General features: G+C 46.6%; 1 protein-coding gene across 8 annotated transcripts in view; it reads right to left on the bottom strand.

Annotated features, from left to right (window-relative positions):
- CRTAC1 (cartilage acidic protein 1) overlaps positions 1 to 12685 on the bottom strand; it is a 526287-nt gene that overhangs the window by 153415 nt on the left and 360187 nt on the right. For all 8 annotated transcript variants that reach the window (XM_077258322.1, XM_077258318.1, XM_077258320.1 and 5 more), the window contains exon 6: positions 10035 to 10169. In XM_077258322.1, coding sequence (XP_077114437.1) covers positions 10035 to 10169 — 135 coding nt within the window. The remainder of the gene's footprint in view (positions 1 to 10034; positions 10170 to 12685) is intronic.

Below are 12685 nucleotides of genomic sequence, written 5' to 3' on the forward strand. Positions count from 1 at the left end.
TAGAGGGTCAGTCAGGATTTCCCTAGTCTGAGGGAAATTGCAGGGGCCCGGGTTATTAGCTCTCGCTCACCTAGTCTCTCCCTGACATTATAATCGGCCCAACAACACAAAAAAAGGGGTTTCTTTTCTTTTTTGTGTTTTGTCATGGATCCCATGACTTCCATAACCCACCAGTTGGAGGCGCTGTCCCTACAGGTCACGGAGTTGAGGGGGGCAGTACAGCAACAGGGACTAGCAGTGTCTAATGTGCAAGCTGGAGTGACAGGAAGAGTTTCTGAGCCTAAATTTCCTTTGCCTGAAAAATTTGCTGGGGAATGCAGTGAATTTGTTTCTTTTCGTGAAGCTTGCAAACTATATTTCCGTATGCGCCCGATATCTTCGGGTAATGAGGCTCAGCGTGTGGGCCTGGTGTTGTCATTGTTAAGTGGGGATCCCCAAGCATGGGCGTTTTCTTTGCCATCTGATTCAGCTGCATTTGACTCTGTGGAGAGTTTTTTTTCCTCTCTTGGAAAAATCTACGATGAACCTGACAGAATGGCTCTAGCAGAATCTAAGATACGCTCTATTCGCCAGGGGGAGCAAGTTGCAGAGGATTACTGTTCTGAATTTCGTCGCTGGGCGATCGATACACAATGGAATGATCCAGCATTGCGGAGTCAGTTTATACATGGGGTTTCTGGAAAAGTTAAAAAAGCCCTTCTGATGTACGAGACTCCTGCTTCTCTAGATTCCGCCATGAGTCTGGTTGTCCGCATTGATCGCCGTTTGCGTCAGGGGGAGCATGAGACACCGCCTATGGGAGAGGGTTTAGGTTCACGTGAGGTTGCTGCAGGTGAGCCCACGGAGCCTATGCAAATCGCAGGGGTGTCACATGTCAAGCATTGAGCCCCTGAGCTCAGGAAGCAGGGAGCCTGTTTTACTGTGGTAAAACTGGTCATTTTATTAACATCTGTCCTCTGCTGCCTAAGAAAAACACAACGGCGGAAAACTTCTAAGCTCAGAGGGTGTGGAGGAGACCAGTCTGAGCTTATGTATATCCTCCATGGTGGATTCTCAGTGCATGCTCCCTGCTAAGGTTTTTGTTGCTGGCAGTGAGCTGCCAATTACTGTTTTTGTGGATAGTGGTTCAGCCACAAATCTCATTGATGAGGAGTTTGCGCGCACAGCAGGTTTTAGGATTGAAAAACTGTCTCATCCTATCCGCGTGGTCACCATCAATGCTGCTCCTCTCTCTCAGGGGGAGATAACTGAATTTGTGGCTGAGGTGAAACTCCACATTGGAGTTCTACATTCCGAGCGGGTTACATGTAAGGTGCTCAGGAATCTTCCTGCTCAGGTGGTTTTGGGTTTTCCATGGTTGTCTATGCACAACCCGGTAATTGACTGGAAAACTCAGGACATAATTCAGTGGAGCGAGTTCTGCCAGGAGAATTGCCTGGCCACATGTGTGGCTGTGGTGACTTCAAGCGTTCCGGAGTCACTTCAGGATTTTGTGGATGTGTTCTCTGAGAAGGGTTGTTCAGAGTTGCCGCCACATCGTCCTTATGACTGTTCTATCAGGTTTAAACCAGGGGCCAAATTGCCTAAAGCAAGGATGTTTAACATCTCCGGTCCGGAGAGACAAGCGTTAAAAGAAAACATTGCTGAAAGCTTGAGCAAAGGGCACATCAGGCCTTCATCCTCGCCTGTGGCAGCAGGGTTCTTCTTCGTGAAGAAGAAAGATGGCGGATTACTCCCGTGTTTGGATTTCAGGGAGTTGAACCAGATTACGGTTCGTGATCCATACCCTATGCCTCTGATACCAGATTTGTTCAACCAGGTGGCAGGTACTAAGTGGTTTACAAGGCTTGACCTCAGAGGGGCGTACAACCTCATAACAGTCCGTCAAGGTGATGAGTGGAAGACGGCTTTTAATACCCCTGAGGGTCATTTTGAAAATTTGGTGATGCCGTTTGGGTTGACTAACGCACCTGCAGTGTTCCAACATTTCATCAATGATGTGTTCTCGCATGTTTTGGGGAAATTCGTTATCGTGTACCTAGATGACATTCTCATATATTCTTGCGACCGTGATGCTCATTTAGATCATGTCAGGCAGGTGTTACAACTTCTCAGAGAGAATAAGCTGTATGCTAAACTTGAGAAATGTGTATTTTCTGTTCAAGAGTTGCCTTTCTTGGGTTATATTGTGTCTGCTTCTGGGTTTAAAATGGACGCCGCTAAGGTGCAGGCGGTGCTGCATTGGGAACGGCCTGATAACCTGAAAGCACTTCAGCGGTTCCTTGGGTTTTCTAACTACTATAGGAAATTTATCAAGGATTTTTCCATCATTGCTAAACCGCTAACTGACATGACTAAAAAGGGTACCAATTTCTCCGTTTGGCCTGAGGTTGCTGTGCGCGCATTTGAATTTCTTAAGAACAGTTTTGTTTCAGCCCCCATTCTTGTGCAGCCAGACGTATCTAAACCCTTTGTTGTGGAAGTCGATGCGTCTGAGGTAGGTGTGGGGGCGGTACTATCTCAAGGCTCATCTTTGAGTGGTTTACGTCCGTGCGCCTATTTCTCCAAGAAACTGTCGTCCGCCGAACGTAACTACGATATCGGCAACAGGGAGTTGTTGGCAATTAAGTTGGCCTTTGAGGAATGGCGACACTTCTTGGAGGGGTCGGTTCATCAGGTTACTGTTATTACCGATCATCATAAGAATCTGCTGTATTTGGAGTCAGCCAAGCGTCTGTCCCCCAGGCAGGCTCGCTGGGCATTGTTTTTTACGCGGTTCAATTTTGTGGTCACTTATAGACCGGGGTCTAAAAACACTAAGGCGGATGCTCTGTCCAGGTGTTTTCCGGGGGGAGAACCTCGGGAGGATCCAGTACCCATCCTCCAAAAGGGTGTTTTGGTTTCGGCTCTCACTACCGAGGTTGAGGCTGAGATTGCCGAGGGTCAGGAGGAGGTACCATCTGAGCTTCCTGTCAACAAATCTTTTGTACCGCTTCATCTCCGCCTAAAGGTTTTGGCGGAGCATCATGATACTGTCCTGGCTGGTCACCCAGGGGTTAGAGGTACCTTGGAGTTGGTGTCACGTCGGTTTTGGTGGCCCAAGATCTGACAGGACGTGGTCTCATACGTGTCAGCTTGTACCACGTGCGCTAGGGCTAAGAAGCCTCGCTCCCGTCCTGTTGGCACACTACTTCCTCTTGAGGTACCTAGTAAGCCATGGACGGAAATCTCCATGGATTTCATCACTGATTTGCCCTCCTCAGCTGGAAACACGGTCATCTTGGTGATTGTTGATCGGTTTTCTAAAATGTCGCACTTTGTGTCTTTGCCTGCGTTGCCTAACGCTAAGACTCTGGCTCAAGTATTTGTGCAGGAGGTGGTCAGACTTCATGGGGTTCCATCTGACATCGTGTCTGATAGGGGGTCTCAGTTTGTGGCAAAATTTTGGAGAGCGTTTTGCTCACGGCTGGGAATCAAGTTATCTCATTCTTCAGCGTTTCATCCAGAGTCAAATGGTCAGAATGAGCGTATGAACCAAAATTTGGAACAGTACTTATGCTGCTTTGTCTCTGATAATCAGGAGGAGTGGTCTACCTTTCTTCCTTTGTCTGAGTTTGCCATCAATAATCACCGCCAGGAGTCGTCTGGGGAGTCTCTGTTTTTTTTTGTGTTTATGGGCTACATCCTCAATTTTGTACCTTGAGTCAGAGGGGCTCTTCCGGCGTTCCGGAGGAGGACCAGTTAGGAACACAATTGTCATCAGTCTGGAGGAGAGTTAAACAGCGCCTGTTGAGTGTGGGTGCTAGGTACAAACGTGTGGCTGAGAGTAGGCGTGTGCCAGGTCCGGACCTGAGTGTGGATGACTGGGTGTGGTTATCCACAAAAAACATAAGACTCAAAATAGCGTCCCTTAAATTGGGTCCACGGTTTATTGGTCCATTTAGGGTCACCGCCATCATTAACCCAGTTGCGTACCGATTGGAGCTCCCTACGGTGTATAAGATACACAACGTGTTCCACAGGTCTCTTCTAAAGAAGGTGGTGGGTTCTGTGGACGCGGCGCCTATGCCACCTCCAGTCTTGGTGGATGGTAATTTGGAGTTTGAAGTCTCCAAGGTGGTTGACTCTCGTGTAGTGCGTCGCACTTTACAGTACTTGGTTCACTGGCGTGGTTATGGCCCTGAGGAGAGGTCCTGGGTACCAGCCTCGGACGTTCATGCTGACCGGCTGGTCTGGTTGTTTCACCGCCGTCATCCGGACAAGCCGGGTCCTATTAGCCGTGAGGGCCCTAGGGTCCATCGTAGAAGGCGGGGTACTGTCATGTCAGACGCTGTTCAGACCAGGTCATCCGACAGACAGCAGTAATTCCGCTTTTGACCACTATTTGCTCATTGGCGTCTGCTAGATTTTATCTAGCTGTTCCGGGGTTAATTTACCTAATCCTCGGATTGGAAGCTGGGCCAATCCCATTGCCTTTAAATAGTTCTCCTGATCATTGGGCGTCGCCGATTATAGCTTCTGTCTTGTGCGTTGTTATCTCGGTCTGGTGAGGAGAGCTGGTGGTTGGAGATTCGTTGCTGGTGGTGTATTTTCCTTTGTCTTATTTACTCCTTCCTATATTTGTGTTTATTTTGCCCTGCTCATTTATAGTGTATTCCTGAGTGTCTGCGGCGTGGTGTATATTTTCCTTTATCCTTGTCTGTGCTTACTGTGTAAGTATTACCTCTTCACTGGGTGGTGTGCGGAGGTTTCAGCCTAGGACTGAGCTCAGGAGACAGGGTGAGGTTCGAGGCCTGGACATGCACACCATCAGTGTAAACTCCAGGTAGAGGGTCAGTCAGGATTTCCCTAGTCTGAGGGAAATTGCAGGGGCCCGGGTTATTAGTTCTCGCTCACCTAGTCTCTCCCTGACAATATGATACAGTATATACACTGTAACTAGCACTGTTACACTACTATGCATACACTTTAGCTGTTACTATCACACAGTATATACACTTTAACAGCCACAATTATAAATCCACTATTGTTGGTACTGTTATATATACACTATGTCTGGTACTGTTATATATGCCCTATGTCTGCTACTGTTATATATAGCCTATGTCTAGTACTGTTATATATAGCCTATGTCTAGTACTGTTATATATACACTATGTCTGGTACTGTTATATATAGCCTATGTCTAGTACTGTTATAAATATACTATGTCTGGTACTGTTATATATGCCCTATGTCAGGTACTGTTATATATGCCCTATGCCATGTACTGTTATATGCCCTATGTCTGGTACTGTTATATATACACTATGTCTGGTACTGTTATATATACACTATGTCTGGTACTGTTATATATGCCCTATGACTAGAATTATTAGACTGTATATTGCGGTAGAGCGGATCACTCGGCTGAACACAGAGATAGAAACAGAATACGGTCTCTTTAAGAACGTGCTTGGTTTATTAAAGGCAGCATAAACCAAGCCAGGAAAAATAAATGTAGCGCCCCCACTGCCGCAGGGCCGAGGGGTACCCGGTACCGGGCCTGTGAGTCTCTGCTCTGGGGTTGTCACGGTGGCTAGGCCCGGTCCGTGACCCTGCTGAGGGGCGTACAGTAATAAATGTAGGTGGTAGTAACGGTGCAGTTGTGGGGTGCAGGTCGCGGTAAATAACGAGGACACCAGGTTGCAGTCTCTTTACCTCTTTACTGGAGATCTCTGAGTCCTCAGTCCAGAATACGGTTCACCAGGCTGCGCAAGTCCGGCCGGTCCAATGGCACCTCCAGAGTTCACTTCACAGGTGGAAATCGGTGCCTTCCTTCTTAGCGCTATGTGTTGTAGTCCTTCCCTGCTGTGCTTACGGAAAGTACCCCACAACTGTTGTGTCTGTTTCTTAAGTTCCCTCACAACTCGATTAAATGATGTTCTTCTAATCTTCCGTCCCTTCCTGATGTTACAGTTAGAACGGCACCCGTTTGTCGGATAGGCCTGGAGTTCTTCCGGGACCCTAGAGACGCCCCTCTCCCGCAATTGCCTCCCAAGACTTCATAGGTGATTTGAGTTAGACAGCCCGCCTTAAACTGACTGTCCTGCCGCTGTTTAGAGTATTGCTTGAAGCTGAATGTTATAATACTCCCTCGGCGTTCCGGCCACCGGTAGTGCGCCTCAGTAGGGTGTTGCTACGGTCTTACAGCACGACCCCTACTGGAATTCTCCTATTGCTTGATCTCGTTTCTCACTCAGCACAATCAATCTCGCTTCTAGTCCTTTCTTGGGTCCCGCCGCTTCCCGGAGCTGGCGCGGACCCGTTACGTTCTTTTCAATGCCAAGCCTCTGTCAGGATCCCACCCCTGACAGAGACCCTACTGTCTCTTCCTCCACAACACCCTCTGCCACTAGGTGTTGCTTCGTCCAATCCAGTCAGCTTTCTGATCTAACTTCCTGCCTGACCCCCAGTTTACCCACTATGGTGGGGAGTGGCCTAATGAATAGCACCCTTAGCTCCCCCCAGAGGCCCGGCTGTGAAATGTATTGGTGTCTGTGATACCTGATCAGATGAACTCCTTCAGTGCCATCGGACGCACCATAGCTCCCCATAGTGGCGGAGCCACAGTACTGCAACGACCAGGACTCTGGGGCGCTGCATAAACACGGCCCTCTGGGCAAAACCGCAAAACAAAACACAGTCCTTCTCCTAGCGGGAATCAGCCCGCTCACGGTTAGCAATGCCCACGGTTCAGGCACTTTAACATACAACACGGGCACAATCACTTTCCTGGAGTGCTTCCTCTCCAGACACTGAACACTGCTGCCCCCCATGTGACTGATCACAGGTCCTGTCAGCACACGACGGTGTCGGCTTTGCAGGGGGAGATAAGGTGGACATCCTCCCACCTTCTCTATGGGTGTCCACATAAAACCCAGAACATTATGCAACTTAGCTAAACCCTCACAACACTTAGTGTGCTGGAGGAAAAACTCTGAGTTTTATATCACGGATGCCATTAGGCGTAGTAAAACATATCTCCCCTCCAGCACTTTGTCACAATATACTATAAATGTCACTATTATTCATGAAGTTGTGCTAGAACTTTTATATATTTACTATACCTGGCACTATCGTTTCACTACAATACATGCACTAGAAGTATCATATGCACGCACAATAGCTGGGACTTTTATAAAAACAGCATATTTGGCACTGTGTGGGCTTGTTCACACGATCCTTTTTTTGCTGCGGATCCGCAGCTGTTTTGAGGCTGCGGATCCGCAGCCGTTTTCCATGCAGGGTACAGTACAATGTTACCCTATGGCAGTGATGGCGAACCTATGACACGCGTAGTCATTTTCAGTGACACGCCGGCCGCCGGCCGCGGCCCCATAGAAATTGCTTCTTTCCCAGGGTCTGAAGGAGAGGAAACTCTCCTTCAGGCCCTGGGAACCATATTAATATGTAAAATAAAGAATTAAAATAAAAAATATTGCTATACTCACCTCTCCGACGCAGCCTGGACGTCCGCGAGGGAACCGGCAGCGTTGTTTGCTTAAAAATCACGGTTTTCCTTCCTTACTTGAAGTCCCGGCTTGTGATTGGTTGCGTGCCGCCCATGTGACCGAGACGCGACCAATCACAGCAAGCCGTGACGTAATTTTAGGTCCTTCAGGATTTTAAAATTACGTTCCGGCGTTGTGATTGGTTGCGTCGCCCATGTGACCGCACGCAACCAATCACAACGCCGGAACGTAATTTTAAAATCCTGAAGGACCTAAAATTACGTCATGGCTTGCTGTGATTGGTCGCGTCTCGGTCACATGGGCGGCACGCAACCAATCACAAGCCAGGACTTCAAGTAAGGAAGGAAAACCGCGATTTTTAAGCAAACAACGCTGCCGGTTCCCTCGCGGACGTCCAGGCTGCGTCGGAGAGGTGAGTATAGCAATATTTTTTATTTTAATTCTTTATTTTACACACATTAATGTTGTTTCGATACCGATACCACAAAAGTATCGGATCTCGGTATCGGAATTCCGATACAGCAAATATCGGCCGATACCCGATACTTGCGGTATCGGAATGCTAAAGTAAACAATGGCATCCGATCCGATTTTTTATCGGATCGGATGCCATGCAGGAGGTCTGTGGGTCCAAACAACAGAGCTCCGGTGCAGAGCGTCTAGGCCTGGGACTTCCGGTAGGCCAGGCGCAGCTCCCGGAAGTCCCAGGCCTCTGCGTCGGATCTGTGTTGTTTGGGTGACATTGCGCTGCTCCCTGCTGCGCCGACCAGAAGTCCCAGGCTGCACCGACCAGAAGTCCCAGGCTGCACTTCTGAGGCCTGAGGAGATAGCTGTCTGGAGGCCCTGTGATAGCTGTCTGGACTCAGGCCCTGTGATTGCTGTCTGGACTCAGGCCCTGTGATTGCTGTCTGGACTCAGGCCCTGTGATAGCTGTCTGGACTCAGGCCCTGTGATTGCTGTCTGGACTCAGGCCCTGTGATAGCTGTCTGGACTCAGGCCCTGTGATTGCTGTCTGGACTCAGGCCCTGTGATTGCTGTCTGGACTCAGGCCCTGTGATAGCTGTCTGGACTCAGGCCCTGTGATTGCTGTCTGGACTCAGGCCCTGTGATAGCTGTCTGGACTCAGGCCCTGTGATAGCTGTCTGGACTCAGGCCCTGTGATTGCTGTCTGGACTCAGGCCCTGTGATTGCTGTCTGGACTCAGGCCCTGTGATAGCTGTCTGGACTCAGGCCCTGTGATTGCTGTCTGGACTCAGGCCCTGTGATAGCTGTCTGGACTCAGGCCCTGTGATTGCTGTCTGGAGGCCCTGTGACTACTACAGCAACCATCATCCAGTGAACTGTGGGGTGTCATTGGCCATTACTGAGATAAGTGAGAGGGAGGCATCAGTGATGGCGAACCTGTGGCAGTCCAGCTGTTGCAAAACTACAATTCCCATCATGGCTGGCCATTCAAAGCAAAGGCTTTGGCTGTGAAGACATGATGGGAATTGTAGTTTTGCAACAGCTGGAGTGCCACAGGTTCGCCATCACTGGAAGAATTCCCCCTCCCCCTCACTTATCTTAGTTCACGGCACCCCACACAAGTTAAATAATAGCAAGACCAACAAAAGAAACCAACTGACAGATGAACAAAGAAGTCACTAAGCAGGTAAGTTAATTCTAATTATACATATTTGTTATTTAAACTATACATGTCGCAAAATTATGTTTTTTTATCAAGGTGACACACCACCCAAGTTATGCTCGGTTTTTTGGCGAATTTTGACACACCGAGCTCAAAAGGTTGCCCATCACTGCCCTATGGAAAACAAAAACCGCTGTGCCCACTATCCTTTTTTTCGCAGGCAAATCTGCGCGGATTTGCCTGCAGAAAAAAAGAAGTACCATGTCTATTCTTTCTGTGGATTCCGCTCCTGTTTTCAACATGCACCAATAGGAAAGTGCTGTTGAAAACCCGCAGAAGAATCCGCAGGAAAATCAGCACTGCAAAAGCACCGCGGTTTTGCACTGCGGATTTTCAGAAACAGGACCTGAAAAATCCGCAGCAAAAAAAGGATTGTGTGAACATAGCCTTAAAGATTCATTATGGATGGCAATGTCATATTTGCAGATTTTTTGGCACTTTTGCATATGAAATATGGCACAAGTGAATATATGGTAGGCTCTATCGAGAAATCCAGGCTGCTTAGGAAGTAGAGAAAAATGGCAAACCGGCTGCTGATGGTGAAAAATAGATGGGCTTTACCATCAGGACCGTTCCCTGGTCAGTTAAGGTCTGGTGTGAATTGTACCTAATTCCCCCTCCATGGTTAGTAGCTTTGTAATAGTTGGCCAAGTACCAAGTTACAAGTGCTCTATTCCTCTGCAGCGCCTCCAGAGGTGAAATGAAGCATTACAGGATTTCCATTGAGATCCACGGTACGAAATGTATGTAAAATCAGGGTCAGCGGTAGGTAGGAAGCAAATTCTTAAAAAGTAGGAGAAAATTACAGAAATAAAATAATAGCAGCTACTTACCTGCACTAGCAGCCATATCAACAAACGTCCCATCGCCTTTATTCTGAAAGAGAAAGTTTGGTCCGTTCTCATTGTCACAAAAAATATCAGAGGCGGCAGCGCTCAGAATTGGCCCAACAATGACTCCGCGTCCACCTATAAACGAGAAGGAGAGGGGAATATAACTAATAAGCACGAATGAATGAGGAAATGATTCTTTTAAAGTAATGCAATGGGTAAACCTGGAAATAAAAATTCTGATAATCGTTCTTCTCCTACAAAGAACACTAGAAAAAACTTGAAAGAAACAAGTCTGTCCTTGGACATGCAAAACTAAGGGTTTGAAAGAGAAGACTTGGAATTTTTCTATCCGCCTGAAACAAAAAAACCCCATGTAAAATAATAGTCTAAAGAAGTACACAAATTATCTTACAAACATAATGTTTTACCAGTAAACCTGAGGCAGGCTGTATAATGTACATTATATAACTTGTATCGTGTATTTCTCACAATATTTCCTCTTTGCAGTCTCTAACTCTAATCTTCAGTTGTCTCTGAGCTAGTGGGTGGAGACTAGCTGCTATAATGTCTCCCATACACAGTACACACAGACATTACTGCTCTCCTGTCTCTATGTAGCTGTAGCACATGCTTAGAAGCATGGAATACAATGCACAGTAGTACTGAGCAGCGTATCTGTGAATCCAGTTTTTGCCATGAAAAGCAACATCCTTTGTGTGTTTCTATGCCACTCCTCACTTTTTACCTTCTCCTCCCCTTTCCACAGACTTCAATTGGCAGCGGTAATCTGACTCCTTAGGAAGCAGCTGGCAGGTCTTCTAATTTTGACCAAGATGGCTTTTGCAGTTTGAATTCATTCAAACTTAAAAACTGCAAAAATCCATCGTGGTCAAAATTAGAAGGACTGCCAGCTTCCTAAGGAGTCAGATTATAGCAGTATAAAAGGAAAGGGGGGGTGAAAAGTGAGAGAGAGTGGCATACAAAGACACAGAGTGGGCTACTTTCTAGTAAGTGTTTATCACGACAAAAACTGGATTCACAGATACACTGCTCAATACAATGTCTTCCATGCTTCTGAGCTATGTAGGTTGGAGGAGGACAAAGTGGCTCATAAGTGGAGAAATATTTATCTGATAAGTTACTCACGCAAACTCATGCAAAGTTTGTTGTTGAAATGACATCGATCATTGATGTTGTCCAATAAACAGTATTATAGAAAACAAATCATATTATGACAGAACACAGCTCATACTAAAATCTGTTGTTTGCTGCATAAGCAATATGAGACAATTATTTTACAAAGTTAGTATAAATGCAAAACACAAACGATAATGAGAAATGGATGATACAAGTTCCTTTTCATTACGCAAACAGGATAATATGCATCATATCATCATCGTTACAATGTTTTCTTGGTTCACAGAAAATGTGTTCAGAAATTAAAAGTATTTCTCCAATTAACATTAGGAGAATATTCTAGGGACTATTTACTACAGCAATTTCCAACTGAGGGCCCCAAGTGGAACGAATATTTAAAGAGGCAGGTCAACTATATTACAAAGCCCTGCGGACTGAAGATTCCATCCTGGAAGTTCAACCCTTTAAATGCTGTGTCAAAAGCGACCAAGGCATTGTATCGTCTTGGCAGGTGGAGGAGGCTGCCTCTGTCACCCCAGCACTCTCTGGCTCCACAATAAATAAAAAAAGGATCAAAAAGCCATATATACACCAAAATAGTACTAATGAAAAATGTTAATTCATCCTGTTTAAAAATGCCCTCGCACACAAAAATGTAATAATTATGGCTCACCCACAAATATTTTTTTAAGTGTTTCTATGGTGTAAAAGTAGTACAAAAAAATGGTATCTTGTCATTTATACCACCAAAATAAATGCTGAATTTCAAAGTCTGGTTCTTTCATTTTCAATGGGTAAGATGACCCCAGCATCAGAGGTGTCAGATGTTTCGCCAACTTGAAGTTTGTGAGCTCCACAGTTCTTTAACAGTATTGGTCTTTTGGGAACCTTATGCTCCAAGTCCCGGGTGTGAATGTAACCCTTGTATCCTCTATAGGTACGCTCCTAATGTGTATAGGGGAAGTCGGGAGCAATAGCTTCTGGACAAATAAAGACACACGAGTACTCGATAAAGGACTGAGATGCTGAGAGCTGAACTTTAAAGATGTGTGACTTTTTTCAACCTTTCTAACTAAGGAACAATGACTAGAGATGGGCGCACCCATTAAGTTAAAAACAGCATGGGTACCCCTCTATTCTTGATAACCGGCCTTGCTGAAACTTACAGCTGAGGGATACCGCTCCCAGCTGTCAGTTTTGCCTGGCTGGTTATCAAAAATACAGGGGCCCATACGCTGTTTTTTTTTTTCTATTATTTATTTAGAGCACAGGTACTTGCTGATGAATACTCCCATCAGCGGCTCCTGCTCTCACTGTCATTAATGGCAGCAGGCATAGGCTGATGTGAGCAGTAGTCCCATCAGCCAACGCCAGTGAATGAAAGTTTATACCTTCGATCACAGCTGCCGGCTCGCGCTGTCATTTGTCAGTGTGGGAACAGCGGCTGTCTGACCGGCGGTAATGATTTTACCACCAATCAGAAGCAGTATTGGCTGCGCTATCCAGTGTTCGGG

The sequence above is a fragment of the Ranitomeya variabilis genome, chromosome 4 (assembly GCF_051348905.1).
Source record: "Ranitomeya variabilis isolate aRanVar5 chromosome 4, aRanVar5.hap1, whole genome shotgun sequence".
Taxonomy (NCBI): Eukaryota; Metazoa; Chordata; class Amphibia; order Anura; family Dendrobatidae; genus Ranitomeya; species Ranitomeya variabilis.